General features: G+C 55.2%; 1 protein-coding gene across 5 annotated transcripts in view; it reads right to left on the minus strand.

The window, feature by feature from the left end:
- Nucleotides 1–21,304, minus strand: part of IL4R (interleukin 4 receptor) — a 40,837-nt gene that overhangs the window by 3,250 nt on the left and 16,283 nt on the right. For 2 of the 5 annotated variants that reach the window (XM_060648816.3, XM_060648818.3), the window contains exons 2-9: nt 16,195–16,282; nt 15,028–15,166; nt 13,593–13,744; nt 12,321–12,472; nt 7,163–7,319; nt 3,651–3,747; nt 1,659–1,737; nt 225–274 (exon numbers count right to left, since the gene is read on the minus strand). In XM_060648816.3, coding sequence (XP_060504799.3) covers nt 225–274; nt 1,659–1,737; nt 3,651–3,747; nt 7,163–7,319; nt 12,321–12,472; nt 13,593–13,744; nt 15,028–15,166; nt 16,195–16,264 — 896 coding nt within the window. In that variant the 5' untranslated portion in view covers nt 16,265–16,282. Of the gene's footprint in view, nt 1–224; nt 275–1,658; nt 1,738–3,650; nt 3,748–7,162; nt 7,320–12,320; nt 12,473–13,592; nt 13,745–15,027; nt 15,167–16,194; nt 16,286–18,329; nt 18,698–21,304 lie in introns of those variants that run through there. The other 3 variants (XM_078439957.2, XM_060648819.3, XM_060648817.3) reach the window with 3 other exon arrangements.

Raw genomic sequence — 21,304 nt, forward strand, 5'->3', positions numbered from 1 at the left:
CGGCCTGGGCCTGACCCCTGGGGAAATTCAGGGGGCTTAGCCAACATGCCCACCTACCCAGACCTCCTCTCCTCCTGCCACCCTCCAAGCCCAGTGTCCCAGGGCAAGTCCTGAATGCTCAGGAGGAAAAACAGGCGGGTGCGGGGGTGGGGGTGTGGTCCTACCGCCCCGCTTCCAACATCCTCCAAATCCACACAGGCTGTGACCTGAGTTCATATACATACGGGCACTTGGCTGGTTCCTGGCCTCGGGACCGCTTCCCCCACAGCGACACCTAAAATACAGAGACAGCCAATGAAATGGAGTGGAGAGGCCTTGCGGCCCAGCCTGGCATACGGCACGGCTCAGGGAGTGTTTGCTGCAAAAGGAGTGTTCGACGAGACATCACATAGGCCGGGAGTCCAATCGAGGTCACTTCAGCTCTCTGAGCCTCAGCGTCCCGCGGGATCGACGAGACTGCCCAGATATCAAGTCGCCGGGGCGGATGGTAAAAATGGCCACACTGCTCTGAAGCTCCTCCCACCCTCTGAATCTGGCCTGGGCGTGTGACTCGCTTTGACCGACAGGATGCCGCGGAGTGACATCGGGCCGGCCAGCTCGAGGACGTCGCCACTGCTCCAGCTGACAGTCAGCCAACTTCCAGACCTGTGACTGAGGCCACTGGGAAGGGGCCCATCCCAGAGCCTTCCACCCTCACCACTGCATGGAGCCCAAACTGCCCACCTGCAGAAGCAAGTGCTAATTTAGAGTGTTTCAGCTCTCTAAATTTGGGGCTGATTTGTTACACAGCAAAGCTCACTGATACATGAACAGCACTTATGACGTGCAGGACCCTGCAATATATACTTTATATGTGTCGCCTCCATGAATTCCAGTATCAGGTAAGCACTACAATAACCCACATGAAGAAACTGGCTCAGAGAGGTTAAGCAACATGCCCGAGTCCACACCGCAGGTAAATGGCGAAGCCAGGGTTCCAAGCCAGACCACTGGACTCCAGAGCCTGCCAGCGGGTCCCTGGAGAACGGAGGACACTTGGATGTTCTGTTCTAGACAGGGCTTGTGTCCCCCCTCCCTCCCTCCTACAGAGCCCTGAGATCACCCAGGAAACCCCACGTGGCCATGGCATTGGAGAAGCTCATCCCCCCTTAGTTCAGGGGTATCCATCTAGCTGGTCTCAGAGCATCCCCACTCCCTTACTGGTGAATGCTTTAGGAAAGGGCGTGTGGTACAGTTCAGACCGACGAGAATCGAGGAGAGATTTGCTCATGCTTTGGGGGCAGTTTTCTGCTCGTAAGAGGAAGACACAGGAAGCCTGTCCCCAACCCCCTCACCTTTTGGCTTCTTGCCCTGGTACAGAGACCTTTCCAGGAGATGACACGGAGGTGACCTCATGGGTCACCTCCTCCCGGGGGAGATAAGACGCCAAGCAACCAACCCAGAGGAACCCGGCCCGTCGGAAAGAGTAGCCACGGAAGCTAGGGGGCAGGGAGCAAAGGCCTCTGGGCTCCTAGTGACCACACGAAGCTGCTGCTGAAATCCGGAAACCTTCCTGATTTGTCACGTGCAGTTCCAAAAGCCAACAGCCTCCCAGGCATTTTGAATCCTGCTTCCTGATGCGTGCGGCCTACAAAACGCTAACCAACCCACTCTCCTACCTGTGGCTCCTGGATGACTATCGCCACTAGGTGGCTGTGGGCGGGGTTGGGAATCTGGTCCCACCATTCTTTCTTAATCCTGAAAAAGAAAAGGGAGAGTTATTGAGGGGCGCCTGCGTGGCTCAGCCGGTTAAGCGGCCGAATCTTGATTTCGGCCCAGGTCACGATCTCACAGTTTGTGGGTTCGAGCCCCGCGTCAGACTCTGAGCTGACAGCCCAGAGCCTGCTTGGGATTCTCCGTCTCCCTCTCTCTCTCTCTCTGCCTCTCCCGTTCGTGCTCTCTCAAAATGAAAAAAAATAAACATAGAGTTATTGGGTGCGTGAACAGGTTGACGTTCTTTCCGTGAAGGGGTCAGGGACCACGTTGAGAGGGTTCGTGGATGCCTTGCCCTAACCTCATTCTACAGATGAAGACACCAAGGCCCAGAAGTGAAGTGACAGCTGGACCGTGGGCAGAACAGCCAGGTTCTGTTAGCCAGGATGGAGCTCCTGATGTGGCCACCTCTGCCCTCCGTGGGAATAAGCCCCAGGGAGTTAGGAGACACCCAGGCAGCAGAGAGAGAATTCTGGGTTTCCCCATCAGCAATTCTGCCCTCCCCGGGGCAGCCGAGACCAAGATGCTGGGGTGAGGCCTGGGATGGCCAGAGCAGTTGAGGGAACCCAGAGAGAAACGGAGTCCTTCTCTCCGTCTGGTCTGTCCGGAGCCACACAGCATCAGTGCTGGGAGGGAAGGTTCTCACATCACCTCTGACTGGCTTCCCGCTTCACTCAGTCTGGCAACACATATTTATTGAGCATTTGCTATGCACCATTCACTGGTCCAGGCGTCGGGAACGCAACAGTGAACAAGACAGACAAAATTCTCCGCCCTGGCGGAACTGACCTTCTAGAAGAGAGCGACCTCAGCCATGGCAACTTCAGTGTCATGAATAAAAACACACAAGAAAGGGAATAGAGAGGAATGGAGGGTGTGCTCGTGGAAGGCCTCTTGGAGGAGGGGACTTCTGAGTGGCCACGGAGGCGGGGGCAGGAGCCACGGTGACACCCGGGGAAAGGGCCTCCCTGGCAGGGAGGGACCGCCGATAGGGAAACTGAGGCTCACAGAAGGGGAAAAGACCAGCCCAGGGTCACGCAGAGCCATCCGGAATAAGACACGAAGGGAACCTGTATTTGCTGCACGCCTACTGTGTGGCCGGCAAAATGCAGGACCCGGCTCGCTCAGCGCCCAGTCGTCGCTAAGCCTCACGCGGTGAGCCAAGGCTCGCTGGTCCCATTTCAGAGATGGGAAGATGGCCGCTGCGAGACACCACGAACCCAAGTGCCTGAGCTCTCACTGGAAACAAGGCTCCTTCTATCCCCCCCGCCTACTATGGCCCGGGACTGTCTCAGGACTCTCAGCACTCATGAAATAAGCTCCTTCCACCTGCAACAGAGACCCAAGGCTGAGAGGTTGGGCCTCTTATTGGCCACAAAGCTCCCGAGCTCCAAGGCCAGGATCCAAACGCAGGTCTCCGGGGCAACTGTCTAGAATTCCTCTGTCTCCTGCCACGTGCTCTGAGTGTCTGGACCTCACCCTGGGGACCCACGGTGACCCATCTTCCTTCTGCTGGAGGAAAGTCCCTCCCCAGCTCATTCTCCCTCCAGAATATCCCTCAGCTCGAATATCGCCTCCTCAGAGGGGCCCGCCTGGCCTCCCAACCCAGCAGCCCGCACATTTCTTCCCTTCACCCCGGCAGATTCCCTTCAGCGCACGGATCACCATGGAAACCAGCTGTGGTTATTGGTTGACCGATGGCTTCGGTCTCCCCACAAAGAGCACAGACAGGGTCGTGGTCGGCCCTGCTCTCAGCTGTTGCCCCTGGGCCTCGCGCATAGTAGCTGCTCAATAAATACGTATCGTGAGAGCGGACGGACCCGAGGGGGGTTCCCACCCTCCGCACACCCCAGCGGGGCCGGCTCGCGGGCCATCCCGTGGCGAAGCCCCGGACTCACTTGATGACGCTGAGGTAGCAGGACAGGCAGACGGCCAGGATGACAAGGCAGGAGATGCTGACGCCAAGTGGGAGGTGCTGCTCCCAGGGCTCGTAGTCTGCAAGTGGGAGGGAAGCCATGAGCCTGCGCCGTGCTGGGTGCCGCCCGCTGGTTCCCAGGCCGCCGAGGCCTCCGGAAAGGGTCCGCTCAGACCCTGCGTGGGCCGGCCTCCACCCAGCGCTCCCGCCTCACCCACTGCTACTGAGCCCTGGCCACACGGCCTCCTCACTCTCCCCTGCTCCTCCCAAGCTCCGTGGCACCCCAGGATCTTGAACTCGCTGCTGCCCCTCTCCTGAAGCCCAGAGGTCAAGAGCGGGGGGCCTGCGGAGCCCGACTACCTGAGTTCAAAGCCTGACTCTCATATCCTTGCTGGTGACCCAGGACAAGGCCCTCAGCCTCTCTGTGTGCCTCGGCTTCCTCATCTGTACACTGGGGTTAACACAGCACTGAGGTCGCAGGGCAGTTGTGGGGATCACACGACGCGGTCAGAGCAGCGCCCGCATGTCCCATAAGCCTTTGCCGTTGTTGTCTGTGCACAGCTGGCCCCTTCTCATTCACTTCACCGTCACCTGCTCCAAAAAGTTCCGGCACGCCCTCTCCCCTGCTGCCCCTCCCATCTCTCCGTGCCTGCACCCTGATTTTCTCCCCGGACTTAATGTCATACGGGTCAAGGGCTATCTGATTTATTTTCCTGTTTACTTGTTTGTTCTCTGTCTCGCCTCCAGAAGGTCCGTCCCACAAGATCAGGGATTTCTGTCTGTTTCGTTCATGGCTGATGCCCCAGAGTCTAACACAGGGCCAGGCGTGCCGTATGGGCTCAATACATATTTGTGGAAATAACGAATGAGTGTCCAGCCCATCGTACATGCTCCATAGAAGCCATTTCTCTCCCTTTCCTTCCCTTCCCCAGGGCAGTGGTATAATCGAGTGAACTTTGCCCAGCACTATACCACGTGGGACACTCAGTGGGAGAAGATCCTACCTATGGAGTGGAAGGCAGATGGGTCAGGAGACGTCTGCAAGGCAAGACGAACAACACAAGAGGGCTAAGGTCAGGGGCGGGGGCGGGGCGGGGCGGGGCGGGTGGGGTACCCACCCGCGGCCACTTTGCCCGGCACTTTGAAGACCCTTCTCCCACTGGGTGCCCACAACAGCCCTGCTCCTTCTCCATGGTACAGACTGGTGCCTGAGGCGGCCCCCTTACTCAACAGGGAGCAGTGTGCCCACCCTGAGGTTTGGGTCAATCGTGATTATCTTATTCTCTTTTCCAGGCATGAGTTTCCAGCCTCTCTTGCAGCTGGGAGAGGCCCCGCGACAGTCCTGGCCAATGAGATCTAAGGGAAGTCCGCTAGGGAAGCTTCTGGAAAGATTTTTGCTTCCTGATGAAAGAGATGTCCGAGGAGCACTTGTTTGTGGAGCCTTTCATTTCTTTTAGGCTTTGGGGCATGAGGGCGTGTGCAGCAGCCAGCTTGGGGCACGGGGTAACAAGTCTAAGGATAAAATGCTACCACGCTAAGGAGGGCTGGGGGAAAGAAAACAAGCCTCTGGGGCCACATCACTGAGCTGGGGTATAAACCAGGGAAGGTCCACTTGTCAGACTTCATTTTATGTGAGATAAATCAATGTTTCCATTGCAAAAAGCCATGAGTAACAGTGTTGCAAAGACCGCTTGTGGGGGCCGGTGGGGGTAATGCAGCTACTGTATGAGGGACTACATCTCCCAGAATCCCTTGCAGCTCTGTGTGGCCATGTGACTAGTTCCACCAATAAAACTGGAGAGGAAGTGGTGTGTGTGTGTGTGTGTGTGTGTGTGTGTGTGTGTGTCACTTCTGGGCTCAGGTTTTTAAGAAGCGCTTTCTTACGCCATAAACAAAAATAAATTCAAAATGGATGACCTAAATGTGAGACCTAAATTGCGACAGGAAATCATAACACAGGCAGCAATCTCTTTGGCCTCGGCCGTGGCAACTTACTAGACTTGTTGACAGAGGCCAGGGAAACAAAAACAAAAATCAGCTACTGGGACCTCATCCAGATAAAGAGCTTCTGCACAGTGAAGGAAACAATCAACAAAACTAAAAGGCAGTCTACGGCATGGGAGAAGATATTTGCTAACGACATATCTGATAAAGGGTTCTCCTCCAAAATCTATAAAGAAGTTATCAAATTCAACATCCAGAAACCAAATAATCCAGCGAAGAAATGAGAAGACATGAATAGGCGTTTCTCCAAAGAAGACATCCAGATGGCCGACAGACACATGACAAGCTGCTCACCATCACTCATCATCGGGGAAACACAAATCAAAACCATAATGAGATACCACCTCACGCCTGTCAGAATGGCTCACATTAATGACTCAAGAAACGGTAGATGTTGGCGAGGATGCGGAGAAAGAGGATCTCTTTTGCACTGTTGGTTGGAATGCAAGCGGGTGCGGCCGCTCTGGAAAACAGTGTGGAGATTCCTCAAAAAGTTAAAAAGAGAACTACCGTTAAGACCCAGCAATTGCACTGCTAAGTATTTACCGAAAGGAGACAAAATTATAGATTTGAAAGGGTAAATGCACCCCAACGTTTATAGCAGCATTATCAACAATAGCCAAAGCATGGAAAGAGCTCAAATGTCCACCGATGGATGAATGGATAAAGACGCAGTGCACACACACACACACACACACACACACACACACACAGAGGAATATTACTCAGCCATCAAAAAGAATGAAATCTTGCCATTTACAATAATGTGGATGGAGCTAGAATGTATTATGCTAGTGAAATAAGTCAGAGAAAGGCAGATACCATGTGATTTCACTCATATGTGGAACTTAAGAAGCGAAACAGATGAACATAGGGCAAGGGAGAAAAAAAAGAGGGACACACACCATACGAGACGCTTAATGACAGAGAACAAACTGAGGGTTGACGGAGGTGGGGGGAGGGGATGGGCTAGATGGGGGATGGGTATTAAGGAGGGCAACTGTTGGGATGAGCACTGGGTGTTGTACGTAAGGGATGAGTCCCTGAATTCTACTCCGACCCATACCGCGCTGTATGTTAACCAACTAGGGTTTAAATAAAAATTTGAAAAGAACAAAAAATAAATTCACTTGTTCAATTCTCTTAAAAAAAAAAAAAAAAAAAAGGATCTTCGTCCTAGAGAATGATGGAAACCACAGGAAGAGAACCATCCACAAACCAGCGATGTTCACGCCGGACCGTTACGTGAGCGAGTCATACGTTTCGGCGGTGTTGAGCCGCACGCCTCGTGGGCTTATCTGTGACCGCAGCCTCGCCCTGGCCACCCTGAGCAGTACACCAGGTTGGTCGGGAATTCCGTTACCTGCGGTCAGAGGCACTCTATGGGACCCATAGGGTGGGCAGGCGGTGGGGGGGGGGCGGGGTCTGGCCAATAGGACAAATGGGAGTGGCCCCGGCTCCAACTGCCCATGGCTCCCAGGAGATACTCACAGTTAAGCCACTTGGTGCTGGGGCTCCACTCGCTCCAGGTGCTGTTGTAGCTCTGAGCCCAGGCCCTCACGCATGCGCTGTAGGAAGCCCCAGACTTCAGGGTGCTGGCTGCCACGCGGAGGGTGGGCCCCATGTAGGTCACGTTATAGATTCTGGACTGGGAGAGGAAAGGGACACGTTAACGCACCAGCTCGGGGCAAAGGAGGTACCGGCTCCCACCCTGGCTGCTGTCCTTGGCTGACCCCCCGCAGTGTCGAAGGGCCACCAGCCTCGGTGTTTGGTTGTTCCTCCAATTCAGGCCTGTGGCTGCCACCTCCACAACCGTGACCAGAGTCAGGCGGGAGGGGTCAGGGAATGCCCTCCCCCCACCCCCGGCCCCGGCGCCCTGACGATCAGCCACGCAGCATGACTGGGGCCAGCCGATTAAGCTTTGAGTTGTAATTTCCTCCTCTGTAAAACGAGGGTAGGAGTCCCTGCTGCCACTTTTTAGCTGTGTGACCCTAGGTGAGTCGCATAACCTCTCTGGACCTTGACATCCTTCTTCTGCAAAATGGTAATAAGTAATAAATAACGATTTATCTTTTATTAATAATCATTATTAACAATGATTTATTTTATTATGATTTATTTATTCCTGGCACACAGGAAGCATGAGAGCGACCTTTCTACAGCACAGGTAAGGTCCCCGGTGTCTCTCTCTCTCTCTCCTTTGTGGGCTCTCTGGAGCCGTCATAGTCAAGCCCAAACTCTGGCCTAGAATCTCAGCCCTGCTCCAACTGCTGGGAAGGGACTTCTAAGGCCTGTTATCAAGTGAAAAAGGTAAATGAAAAGTAGTATGTGCTGACTACTGCTTTTTATGTTTAAAAAAAAGGGGGGGGCGCCTGGGTGGCTGAGTCAGTTAAGCATCCAACTTTTGATTTTGGCTCTGGTCATGCTCTCACGGTTCATGAGTTTGAGCCCCACAAGGGGCTCTGCGCTGAGGGTGTGGAGATTGGGATTTTCTCTCTCTCCCTCTCTCTGTGCACTGTCTCTCTCAAAATAAATAAGTAAATAAACTTTAAAAAAAAAAAAAAGACAGACTCTGGGATGGCCCTGCGATCCCCCACCCTGTATCACGCCCCTGTGTAATCCCCTCTTCTTGAGTGTGGCCAGGGCTTGCGACCCACCATGGGATTATATTCTGTAAGGCTATATAATTCCAACTTGCTAGGAGACTCTCTCCTTTGCTAGCTTTGAGAAGACAACAGGGAAGGAACTGAGGGCAGCCTCCCACGAAGGGCCAGCGAGAACCCGAGGCCCTCAGTCCAGCAGCCCGTAAGAAACAATGCTGCCAACAACATAGCAGCTGGGGAGTGATCTTCCCCAGTCAAGCCTCAGATGAGACCGCAGCCCCAGCTGAGTCCTTGACTGTGCCCTTGGGAGAGCTGAAGCTGTAAGCCACACCCAGACTCCTGGCCCCCAGAAATGGTCAATAAAATGTGTGATGTTTAAAGTCGCTACACTGGGGCACCTGGATGCCTCAGCTGGTTAAGTGCCTGACTTTGGCTCAGCTCATGATCTCTTGGTTCGTGAGTTCAAAACCCGCATCGGGCTCTGTGCCTCCAGCTTGGAGCCTGGAGCCTGCTTCGAATTCTGTGTCTCCCTCTCTCTCTCTGCCCCTCCCCTGCTCATGCTCTGTCTCTGTCTCTCTCTCAAAAATAAATAATAACATTAAAAAAAAATAAAGCAGCTGCATTGGTGGTGATATTATTACATAACAAGAGAAAACTGACACGGCGGTGAATGAACACACATGTTTCATGCTTGCTTGTACAGGCACACACTCTCTGGAAGGACACAACAGCCTTCACGACCTCTCCTGGCTCTAACCTGGCCTTCCTTCCCCTCCTGGCAGGAGACAGGAGCAGTCAATCTCTGGGGGTTGGGGTCACAAGAGAAACATATTACCGTTCTAAGTGCTTTCAAGCCATCTGGCTTTTTTACTACTCGTAAATATTACTTGTGTTTAAAAACCCTTAAGACGCGAAATGAAATCTGTGTTCAGGATCGATCTGACGACATGGGAGTAGCCTGAATCCTCTGCCCGCGGCTCCTCTCCCTGCCAGGTCCGTCCCTTTGCAGCCCTGCTTCCACTCACGGGTTGGAGCAGAGGTCAAGGGGAGAGTTATGGGAGGAAGCGAGGGCAGAAGACAAGGACACTCACTCACAGCCCTATTTTCTCTCTAAATATGAGTAAGCAGGAAGCAACAGCTGGACCTAGGTTGCCAAAGGAATCGTATACCCCAGAAAGGAGTGGGGGGCGGGGGGGTGGGAAATGTTTTACCAAGAAACAGAACAGAAACTGGGGATTCCCAGGAAACACTTGTGGCTTATTGTTGTTGTTGTTGTTGTTGTTATTGTTTTGGCAAAAAGGACCAAGTGTTTGGGAGGCCACCCCTGAGAGAAGGATCCAAGGAAGAGGAAACAGCACTGGCTCTGGAGTTCAAATCCTGGCTTCCCAGCCCGGCTCTGCCTTTTCCAGCCGGGGGGCCCTGGGCAAGCCATTCCACCTCTCAGGCCTCAGTTTCCTCATCACTAAAATGGAGAGACCAACACCCTCCCACCTGCAGGGCTGTGTTGTGCCTAGCACATTTCAGGCACGCAAGCAATGGTAACCATTCACGATCCTGAACAGACTGGTGGCCTCCTTTTCTGCTGCTTCACTGCACTCACTGCCACATCTCCGTAATCCCCAGACACGCCATGAATCTTCTTATCCCCCAAGCCTTTCCTCACGTGGTTCCCTCTGCCTGGCCTCCTACTCTTCCCTTCCTTCCCCGTCCAGAAAACTCTTCTACAGCCTCCAATGCCCGGGCCAAAACTCCACCTCCATTATGGACCCCTGTCCAGAGATCATCCAGGACAATAGGTAGCTCCACTCCCCAAATTCCACTTCTAAGGTGTCTTCTAGAACTGATCCCATCTATGTCATCCATGGGGAACACAGTTGCTCATATTCTTTTCACTCTGTGTGGTGACAGGTGGTAACCAGACTTACTGTGGGTGATCATTTTGCAATGTGTACAAAACGTCAAATCACTACGTTGGGGTGCACCTGAAACTATTACAATATCGTATGTCAATTATACCTCGGAAAACAGAAAAACAAAAAAATCGGTCCAACCCAATCGGAGCTGTAGCTGGCGTCTGCAATATGGTAGCAAACGGGGCTGGACGCCCATCTTTGCCGTTGGGGACACGTCCTCAAAGCTCAGGGCAGGTAAGCCTCTGACTCCACCTCCAGGGCTCATCCTCATTGGCCAGGACCAGTTGTGCCCACCCCGTTGTCTAGCCTGTGATTGGTTAGAGATCAACTCCGGCCAATGAGGAGTGAGGGGACTTCTACAGGCTGGGTCCAGCCCTGGGAAAGGGAGAGATGGGCGAGGGGTGTGTCCGTGGCGTCTGCCCCACCAACAGGGGAAGCTGAGCCAGGAATTCTGAGGCTCCGGGCGGCGCCCAGCACGTCCGTGACAACTGAGCCATAGCTCGGGTACACTGATTAATTCTACCTGCTGGTTGGGAGTCCAGGCCCAGGTCCCAAGGCTGGCTGTTACAGCCAGCCCTGTCCCCGCTTCCCCTTCCCTGGAGTTTGCTCCGGGGAGCCACCCCTCCCTCCTTCCCAGCCCTCGTGGCTTGGGGGGAACTGACCACACCTGCGCTCCAGAGGTGGGCGTGTGACTCACCTCTGGCCAATCAGAGCACAGTACGAGCACCCTCCTTCCTGCCCACAGCCTGGGCCAGGGTCAGAGATTTGCAAGTGATCCGAGCCAGGCAACCGAGCATCGGCCCCAGAACTTCTACCGGGACTAATTAAAAGTGGGACTCTCCCAGTGTGGCGCTGGCACGTAGCCCCGGAGGCGCTGGGGTGGGGTGGGGGGGGGCATGCTGGCCACCACTTAAAAATGAACCTAACCCAGAATAAAGCCGGGCCGAGGGAGGGATAGATTCCCAGAACCTGGATGCAGCCACGATAAGCAAATGAAGAACACTTCACACCCCTCTCTCCCCTCCGGACTTCACCCCCCTGAAGCCCTGCACAGGCTCAGCACACGGGGAGGGGATTCACCTACGAAATGGGATCTGCCTATCTCTTTCGGCATCAGAGCAGCCTTGCCAGTGCATTCTGAGCCTCCGCTGTCACACCCGGGCCCCTCCATCCCTGCTCCCACCCTGCGCCGTGGCCCAGAGCCAAGGGGGAAACCACACCTGAGAAACCGAGAGATGGAAGCCAATACCCGCCCCCTCCCTGGCTTAGGTGGGAAGGACAGGAAGCAGAGAAGCTGATGTGAGAGGGCGAGACGAGTGGGGCCTGCTCCCTGGCAGCGGAAGCCAGGCCAGCCTGGGTCCCAGGACACAGGACACAGGGCGTGGCTCCGAAGAGGCCCTCGGCGACGCTGACGTAGCGAGTTCTAGACCAAGGTGTGGGAGGCCAAGGCCGCCGGGGCTTTCCAAGGCCTGTGGCGCCCCGGCGAAAAGGAGAACAGTGCTTACGACACATTTAGAGCCAGGCCGGGGGAGCCTGTGTCACACGCTTGGCGCCCTCAAGGGCTGATGGGGCGGGGACGCTTATCCTCCCCATGTCACAGAGGGGGAACCGGGGCCCCAGGAGGTTAAGCGACAGGGCTAGGGCCCCGCAGCCAGGGAGCGGAAACAGGTATCGGGAGCCCGCTCTGTGGGAGGCCGGGGCCCAGGGTGCTCAGATGTGCCTCCCGTGGGGATGCCTGAGGGGAAGACATGGGTGGCAGGAAATGATCTCCAGCCCCGCCTGAAACTAAACTCAGAGGCCAAGCCATCCCGTGTGCAGGCCCCTGCCAGTATTGACCCGGTGGTTTGCTGCCCATCAGCTCTCCCTTCTAAAAACCGTCAACGCGTCGTTTAAGAAGGAAACTCACGATCAGTGCTGTGATCGCAAACCAGGTGTCAGCCTCCATCGGCCGCCTCTAGAAGTAAGTGCTATGAGGACCCAGCGACGGCATGAAATGACGGCACACTGGGAACCAGGCACACAGCGGGGGCGGGGTGCACAGAGCCAGGGTGGAAGTCGGGCTCCAGGGGCCCCGGTCTCCACCCGCCCGAGTCCCAAGAGGTGGCAGAGAAACCCCGAGGCACACACACTCACATCCGTGGGGTCGTCTTCGCTCGAGATGTTGACCATGTAGGTGAGCTCGGCGTGCAGGTGGTTCTCACGGGGGTAAGGGTTGCTCCACCTCAGCAGCCACGTGTGGGAGACGTTGGGGTGAACCGTGAGGTTTCCGGGAGCCCTGGGTTTCACTGCGGAGAAGCAGTGGCTGGTGAGGCGCTTGTCCAGGTGCGGGGAGGAGAAGGGTCCGCAGGGCACGGGTCATTTAGATGCTCTCGGTCGAGCACACCTCCGTAGCACATTTACGGAATAGCGTGTGGATATCGTCTCAGCAGAGAATGGCCACCATCATACTGATTACAATGTCGCGAAAACTCCGCTTCCCACGAGTGGGGACTACCCGACTTTCTACAGTGAGTGCACCCAAAATGTGGCTTTTTCACTTCAGTTCCTTCACACTTGGGGCCACATCTATGCGCTGTGTTATGACTCAGAGTTTTTGTTGATCTTGACCCGCGTGTTTTAAAACTCAGTCTCCTTTTAAGCAATCCTATCCAGGAGATTACAGGTATGTAAAGTCGGCCCACCCGTGCAGAAACGATTTTAATTCATGGGTTCGTTCTTGGGTCTATCTCAACAACCCCCCGACCGTGGGCGGTAACTGCTGAGCTCTGAGCTCGGCGATACTCTTGCAAGAATATTCCTCTGCAGCTTTGTGGCCGTGTGACCCGGGGCAGGTTACGCGCCTCCTCCGTATTATACCCGATCGTAAAACGGGGATAGCTCTCTTCTGGAAAAGGAGGCCCAGAGAGGTGATGTGACTTGCCCAAGGTCACAGAGCAATAAATGATGTCCGAACCTCCCGTCACTGTACCGCAGCAGAATCGTGGTGAATTGCTGTGGGGACTCTGGCTACCAGGATGAAGTCAGACTTCTGAGGTCAGACTGTCCGAAGAAGCAGCAGCTGACCAGTCCACACAGCGGGGAAGGAAGGTTCCCAGCTCAGTCTGTGGTCTACAGCAATGCTTTCTATTAAGCACGCCTCATCTCAGCACCCCAGGCTGGGCACTTACATTCAGGCGGCCGAGACGCGTAGACTGAAGGGGACCTGACGTCCTAGGGAGCCCAGCCCCATTTCAAAGATGGGAAGCCGGAGCCCAGAAAGGGGCAAAAATCCCGTCTCGTCTGGGGACGCGCAGAAGACTGCTTGCGCCTCCCTCCCCCGCGTGGAGCCTGCCGGCCCCCCCCCCCGCCCCACCCCAGAGCCCAGCCGGGGTTGGGGGTCCGGGAAGCCCACCCCGTGCCCCTCACCGTGACTGCTGGGCTTGAAGGAGCCGCTCCACAGCAGCTGCGTCCCCGCCCACAGGTGCAGCTGATACACGTCCGCCTCGACGAAGTCGTCCATCAGCATGCTGCACGCACACGCCGCGCCTTCTCCGTTCTCAGGGACACACGTGCGGTTTCTGCAGACACGGGTGTCGCATTAGGCTGGCTGTGACCCACGGGCATCCCGGGAACGTGCCTCAAGGGACACGCGCTTGGAGGGCCACGCTGTGTGTGTCTCAGCCATTCAAGTCTGCTCTCCTAGCACAAAAGCAGCCACGGGAAACGCAGGAGCGAATGGGCGTGGCTGTGTGCCGATAAAACTTTATTTACAAAAGCAGCTGGTGGGCCAGATGCGGACCTCGGGCCGTAGCCTGCAGAGCCCTGGTCTAGGCCAGCGTACCACATTTAGAAGCAGAGCCCGTCTGCCTCGGTAGGTAGGGGAAGGCCTCTGGCAACGTACCCTGCACTCTGGGGTGGGCACACCCCAACACGCCCCCGTGACTGCGTGCCTCGCGTACCCAGCCGCACCCTCAGCGCCGCCTGGAAGAGCACCCCATGTGCCACGGCTGTCCCGGTGACCCAGCCGGAACCACGTACCCCAGCCTCCACGGTCCCCCAAAGAACACCGTGGGCTCCACCGCTAACGTGCCCAAACAAGCGGTCTAGCCAGCGGTTCTCAAAGCGGGGTCCGGGGGGGGTCACGAGGTCAAACTCTTTTCATAATACCAAGAGGCCGTGCGCCGTTTTCCACTGTTTCTTTCAAGCGTAAGGTGGAATTTTCCAGACGCTACACAGCGCGCGATCATTGCCCCGACGGCTTAGCGAATGTGGACCCGCGTGCTGTCGTGATCTAGTATCTCTGTTTTAATTACTAACAGGCTAAATAGCAATATTACGAGCCACCGAGACAAGAGCTTTGGTCTAACTTTGAAGCAGACGAACAAACCCCGGGACTCCAAAGTCTAGTCCAACATTCCACCACACCCACACGCCACGCGCCTCAGTGACAGTGCACTTAGAGCACCGTGACATGCCCACTGAGCCCCAGGGCGCCTCCCTTTTTTTTTTTTTTTTTTTTTATAACGTTTATCCATGTTGGACAGAGAGACAGAGCGCGACAGAGGGAGACGGAGAGAGAGAGAGGGAGACGCAGAATCCGAAACGGGCTCCAGGCTCCGAGCCGTCAGCACAGAGCCCGACGCGGGGCTCGAACCCACGCACCGCGAGATCATGACCTGAGCTGACCGACCGCGCCACCCAGGCACCCCAGGGCGCCTCACTTCGAACACCACGCTCAGTCAGCTGCGGGGAACCCCATTCAGCACCCCGCGCTCCAGGGCACCGCCGGGACCAAGTGAACTCCTGGGGTGAACGCTCTGGGCTCAGCCTCCCCCAGATCCCAGCTCCACTCGTGGCTTACTCGGACCCCATGAAGTTCAGCTGGTAGGACAGGCGGAGCTCAGCGCTGCAGTTCGTGGGCACATCCATGTTCCACTGGCAGACGGAGGTGCTGAGGTAGTCGGAGAAGCAGGTGGGCGCACGCAGGACCTTGACGCTCCCTGGGGAGACACAGGAGCGCCGTGTGCGGCCGGAGCCAGACAGCAAGGGGCACGTGCAGCAGCGGGACAAGCAGGAAAGCGGGACAAGCGGGACCGAGGGGCCAACGCCACGCAAGGGAACCACAGTCCCAGGCACGGTTGTGGGCCGGCGTCCGGGGAGCTGGGGGCAGGACGGGGCTCTGCGGCGTCCCGGCTGGCATGGGGGCGATTCCCGATGTGGAAGACTGCCCCCCGCGGCAGGCCTACCTTGCCTCATGGCACCTCCACTGCTTGCCCTTGGCCAGATTAAAGGACGTTTCTAATCTAAGGCATTTCTAGTCTTTTCCATCACCACGGGCGTCTGCTCCAGAGCCGTGTGAGCAGGAGGAGGGCCGCCGTCCATTTGCCCGCTCCCGGACCCCATCCGTTCTGCACCCCTCTCTGGCTCAGGCGGCTGAACGCCATGGTCTTGGCACTCAGGCGCCCCTGTCCTCTGGCTGCCAGTTCAGTTCAGCCAATGTCAAGGGCAGCATGAAAGGCTGGGGTATTTCTTCCCACTGGCCAGTGGCAGAGCTGGGGTGTGAGGCCGGCAGGGCACGTACTGGGTTTGCCAAATCGTTCGAGAGCCCGACAACAGACAGGCAGGTGCCTTCTCGCTCTGATGCCCAGCACCAGCCTCCACAGCGGATACGTTGGCACACACTCGCCGGATAAAGGACTTAACGTGTCAGGCAGAGTCTTAGATACCTAACAAAGATCTCAAACTCACCTCGTGTCCAAAACTAACGTCCGATTCCCCACCCCCCGCAAATACGTGCCCCCGACTCTGTTCTGTGCTGTGTTTTTCTATCACTTTCTAACGCTCTTTACAATTGACTTATAATTAGGACCCTCTGTCATTGGCCGTCCCCTCCCACTACAATGTAAGCTCCTCAAGGCCCGGAATCTGTGTTCCTTTCGCTGATTATCCTAGGACCCTGGCATCTAAACAGCCAATGAACGTTTGCTGAATGAATGAGTGGATGAATGAATGAGAGGTGATGACTTACCAGAGCCTGCCGCCCACATCAGGATCAGACAGCTCACAGGGAACGTGAGCCCAGAGCAAAGCCGCCCCATTGGGAGATCCTAAGACACCTGCTGAGTGAAAGCGAGCCAGGTTAGTGCCAAGAATGAGCCCTCTGTGTTCACTAGAGCTCACCCTCTCTCTCTCTCTCTATCTACCTATCATCATCATGAAACGGTTGTGTTTCAGATGTACAAAGCCCACAATGCTTGCCCACAAGAGACACTTCGTGAAAAAAATCCCATGACCTGCTAAGTTTAAGCAGCCCCTTGGACTTACGGGAGACCATAATGCACATTTGTGTGTAAAGGCTCTGATAAGTCCTGCAGCAAAGAAACTTATTTTTCTTCATTTAACCCAACACTTGCCAAATTTATTTCCCTACTCAACCTTCATCTGTATGTGTGTGTAGGCTAAACCCCCAATTAAACCCCCAAGAGACTTACAATTCCTTGGAATGTACTTTGGAGATGTTAATCTGTTTAGCCTTACGGGGCAGGTTAAATGAACAGGAGACCCATGCAATGCAGTATTAGGTGGCCACTAAAAAGGATGCTGTTGAATGTGTTAGACTTACACCAATGGCCCCAATTCTTCCCAGTCCTCCTGGATCCATGTAACCTTGCGGTGCCCACCGCCTCCTTCCCCTCCTCCCCTCCCCCTCCCACTGCCCCGGGCAGGGCATTCTCCCCTGGCCTTCGATTTTGGGCTCAACCACGTGACTCGCTCTGGCCGGTAGAATATGAGCAAAAGGGATGCACCGAAGAAGCCTGCTTTTGCACGACCACTGTCTTAAGAACGCACGTGCCAGCCTGCTGGAGGATGTGGACACGTCGCATTCTGCATCGGGGAACAGGCAGCCACCCCCAGTCACGTGAGCGAGATCAGCAGATCGGCAGAACTGTGTAACCGACCCCAGGCCGACCACAGGGGCACAGGTGACAACCTCCAGCGAGGTTGGCCACGCCCAGGTAAGCCGGCTCTCCCGGACCTGAGCTAAGTAAGCCTCTCCTGCTACATGCTCCTGGGGTTTTGTGCTTTATTGCCATTCTCCGTCCAGTCGTTCCCCACCACCTGGACTCCTAACCCCATAGACGACCTCTGTGTTTTGTGTTTCAGATAAATGGGATCGTACACTGCCCCTACTGTGTTAGATGCGTCCCATGTAATACATGACTGGGGAATAGAAGTCAGCAGCACAGACACCCAGAAAGAAAACACAGTTCCAATCCCTCCAAATCCCAAGGCCACGTACACGGTCGTATCAACTCTTCCAGATTTGTATCTGTACAAACAGGGAGATAAGTACGAATTTTGTTTCCCCAACTAGCAGCACCCTCTTCCTACTGAAACTTAAATTTTAAGCTTAATATATCATTAAATATCTTTCCATACCACTAGAGATTCAAAGCATCCAATCAGTGGGATCTCCCTGTGTGTCACTGGATTTTAGCCTTTAGTGACTACTCTTACTGCTTTGTTGTTCTTTGTTTTGTTTTTTTAAGGTATGATATTGATCTTTTTTCCTATTACAAAAGCCACACGGGATCACCGTAGACAATTCGGAAAAGAGAGACAAGCAAACGTACAACAAGAATGCCTGTAGGGGGCGCCTGGGTGGCTCCGTCAGTGAAGCCCCTGGCTGGCTCTTCACTTCCGCTGGGGTCCAGGTCTCCAGGTCTGTGGGACCGAGCCCCAGGTCGGGCTCTGTGCTGACAGCGCGGGACCCGCTTGGGATTCTCCGTCTCCTCTCTCTGCCCCACCCCTGCTCACAGGTGCACGCTCTCTCTCTCTCAAAACTAAAGAAACTTAAAACAAAAAGGAACGGCTGTAATTCCGTCACCTGGAAAAACGCCCCTGGAGACATCTGGCATCCAAATCTAGTCCTTTCCATGCGTACCTAGTTTGACAGATCGGGCCGGTACAACGTCTTCTGTTTTGGAGCTTGTGCTTACATCCTGCCCCCCTCCCTCCTCTCCCCGCAATGGCTGTGCAGCGTCTTCCTGAAGTTTGAACACCTGCTCTGTCCCTTACTCGTTATGAACGTTCAGCAAACCGCTTAGCCCCTCCGTGCCTCAGTTTCCCGCCCGGTGAAGTGGCGCTGGGAACGGCCCCCACCTGACCAGGGTGCTGTGGGCACTGAATGGGCTAACACGCGCAGGGTCCTCAAACAGTGACCTGAACACAGCCACGGCCCAAGGAGTCGCTTTCGTGAAGGGAAATGCTCCGCAGTGGGATCTCGCCGGGTCAAGGGGCGTGCGCTTCCCCCCAGGCACTCGCGGCACGTGGCGCCCTCTAAAGCGCGACGTATGGAGGAGGCAGGTTTCCCGGCGATGCTCACAGCATCCGCTCTCCCTGTCCCCGTGTGGGTCTCGACCTCGGCGTCGCATTCAGCCAAGCGGCGGCCAGGCTTCCTCCTGGGGCTTGGGAGCTATGTGCGGTTCAAGGCAGTCCCGCGCTCATCATCGCAGCGTGGGCCTCCTTACCTGCAACGTGCAGATGAGACGGAGCCTAACCTCGCAGCTGTACTGCAGAAACGAAGAGACGCGCGGACCTGAAGCCCTCCGCACGGTGTCTGTGCAGCATGGGGGGGGGGGGGGGCTTTATGTCCCTGCCGGAAGCTCCCCAGGGACTCTGTTCCCCTTGCAGGGCCTCCCCAGCGGGGCCCCGCCCCCCTCTCCACCTGGCCCAGCACCTGTGCACGGTGCTCCCGCCACCGGCCACATCCTCGCTCCTTGCTGCTCGTGAAACACACGAAACCCATTCCCGAGCGCACACCTTCCCCCTCAGTCTGTCTCTGTTTTATTCATTTTATGTATTCGTTTGTTCACAATGAATAAATCACTCCTTAAGGCTCCAGTGTATATTTCGGAGAACGAGGTCATTCATTCTCCTGCAGCCACAATGCAACTGCCCAAATCAGGACATTAACACTGACGCATGACTGTCGGCGGGTCCGCAGACCCTATTTCCATCTTGCTCGTTGCCTCCACAGAGCTCCTTCTTTTTAAAAAATTTTTTTTCTTCATGTTTTTATTTATTTTTGAGACAGAGAGAGACAGAGCATGAGCAGGGAAGCCGAGCCGAGCCGTCAGCACAGAGCCCAACGCGGGGCTCGAACTCGCGGACAGTGAGATCATGACCTGAGCCGAAGTCGGTCGCTCGACCGACTGAGCCACCCAGGTGCCCCTCCACAGAGCTCCTTCTAATGAGTCCAGGATCCGAGCAGGGAAAGTGCATGACGAGCCTGGAATCCTTGTGTCAGAGGGTAAGGACGTGCTCCAAGAATGATGGGCTCCCGTAAAAAAAAAAAAAAGACACAGGAGCCAACTAAACCGCGTCCACCGGCCCACACGGGCACAAGTGAAGCACCCCAATAAAGGTACAGTAACCAACCGTAACCCCTGGAGTTCAATAGGGGTGCGGGAGTCTGTCCCGATTTAGATCTATACGCGGGGCAGAGAGAGCAGCTGTATTTCAGCAGGGGCAGCCTCTAAGCATCTGCCCACAAAATTCGTATTGTCTATTGACTAACGAATCAAAACGCTTGTTAACTTTACCGCATCCTATGCTTCATAGACGTGTGTGCGTAAAATCGGAGATGATGTAGAACCCTGGGAGGCCCCACCTTCAACCAAGTGGTCAAAGGTGACATCTCCAGGAACGGGACAAAGCAGGGTCATGAGCTCTCTGAGACTATCCCCTGAGAACATAGCCTTCCTTCTCTGGCGATGCTGCCCCAAGGGCACAAATCACAGGGGAGTGTCAGACAAACCTAACGGAGAAGTCTATAAAAGAACTTGCCTGTGGTTTTCCAAAAAATGCTGGGGGCGGGGGGGCGGGGGGGGGGGGAGACAAAAGGCAAGGAAAGTCCAGAACAGCTGTTCTTTTTCAGTTGCTTGTCATCCTGAGAGCTGTCATTTGTCTTGTTCACTGCCAGGTTCCTGGTGCCTCTACGTTGGTGCCTGGCGTATAACAGCTGCTCAGTTAATGTTTGTGGAATAAAGTCATTTTGGACATGATGTGGGGCCTCTAATGGGCTCAGCACGGGTCTGGAAACCCTCCCCAGGGGGAACCTGGTATCTGTTCCAAGCCCCAACTCGCTTCCCTTCAAGAGTTACAGTGAAGAACAAGGAAGAAGGGGCGGGAGTGGAGCGGTGGACCCGTGACGCTGGTGTCCTCTACGAAGTCCTGGTGACACTGCCTCTGACAAGTTCACACGGGGCCACAGCCTCCTATGGCAGAGACGGCAAAGGTGTCACTTTCGCCCCGATTTCGAATGAAGAGAAACAGAGAGGGCAAGACGTGCGTACAAGGTCACACAGCAGCCCAGCGTCCGTTTGCACGCCTCCACGGCAGGACGCTCAGCTCCAGGTCATGGCTGAGCAGAACTGAGACTGGAAACAGTTTCCTTAGATCGAGCCAAAGATTTGTGTAAACACAACCCCTCTTGTGAAGTGCTCACATTGTGCCTGGCACTTAGCTGCGTGCGTTAGGAACATTACCTTATTGAATCTGCCCAAGAGCCCTGCTACATGGGCCATTACTTCCGTTTTCGACCTGAGGGAACTGAGGCCAAAGAGGTCAAATAGCTTGTCCGTCAGGAACCACAGCTGGCAAGAGGGGAGCGCTAGAGTCAGAAGCCAGTCTACTGGCCTCTGAGCCCGAAGTTCATTCTGGCATTATCAGTGCCTTCACCTTCTCCAAGGACTGCAGAAAGGGCTCAACTGGGTGAATGAAATAAGCCAGGAAGAGCTGGCCCCCCTGCTTGCCAATTTCTTTCTTTCTTTTTAAAATGTTTTAATGTTTATTTGTTTTTGAAGGAAAGAGAGAGCGTGAGCAGGGGAGGGGCAAAGAGAGAGGGAGACACAGAATCTGAAGCAGGCTCCAGGCTCCGAGATGTCAGCACAGACCCGGACGCGGGGCTTGACCTCACAAGCCTCGAGATCATGACCTGAGATAAAGTTGGACGCTTAACCGACTGAGCCACCCAACGCCCCTGTCAATTTCTAACGTAAGCTGCCCAAGCAAAGAACCAGAAACAGCAGAAAAGACTCAGGGCTTTTGATGTCTGCAAATGCCCCACACGCCAT

The sequence above is a fragment of the Panthera onca genome, chromosome E3 (assembly GCF_046562875.1).
Source record: "Panthera onca isolate mPanOnc1 chromosome E3, mPanOnc1 haplotype 2, whole genome shotgun sequence".
Lineage (NCBI taxonomy): Eukaryota > Metazoa > Chordata > Mammalia > Carnivora > Felidae > Panthera > Panthera onca.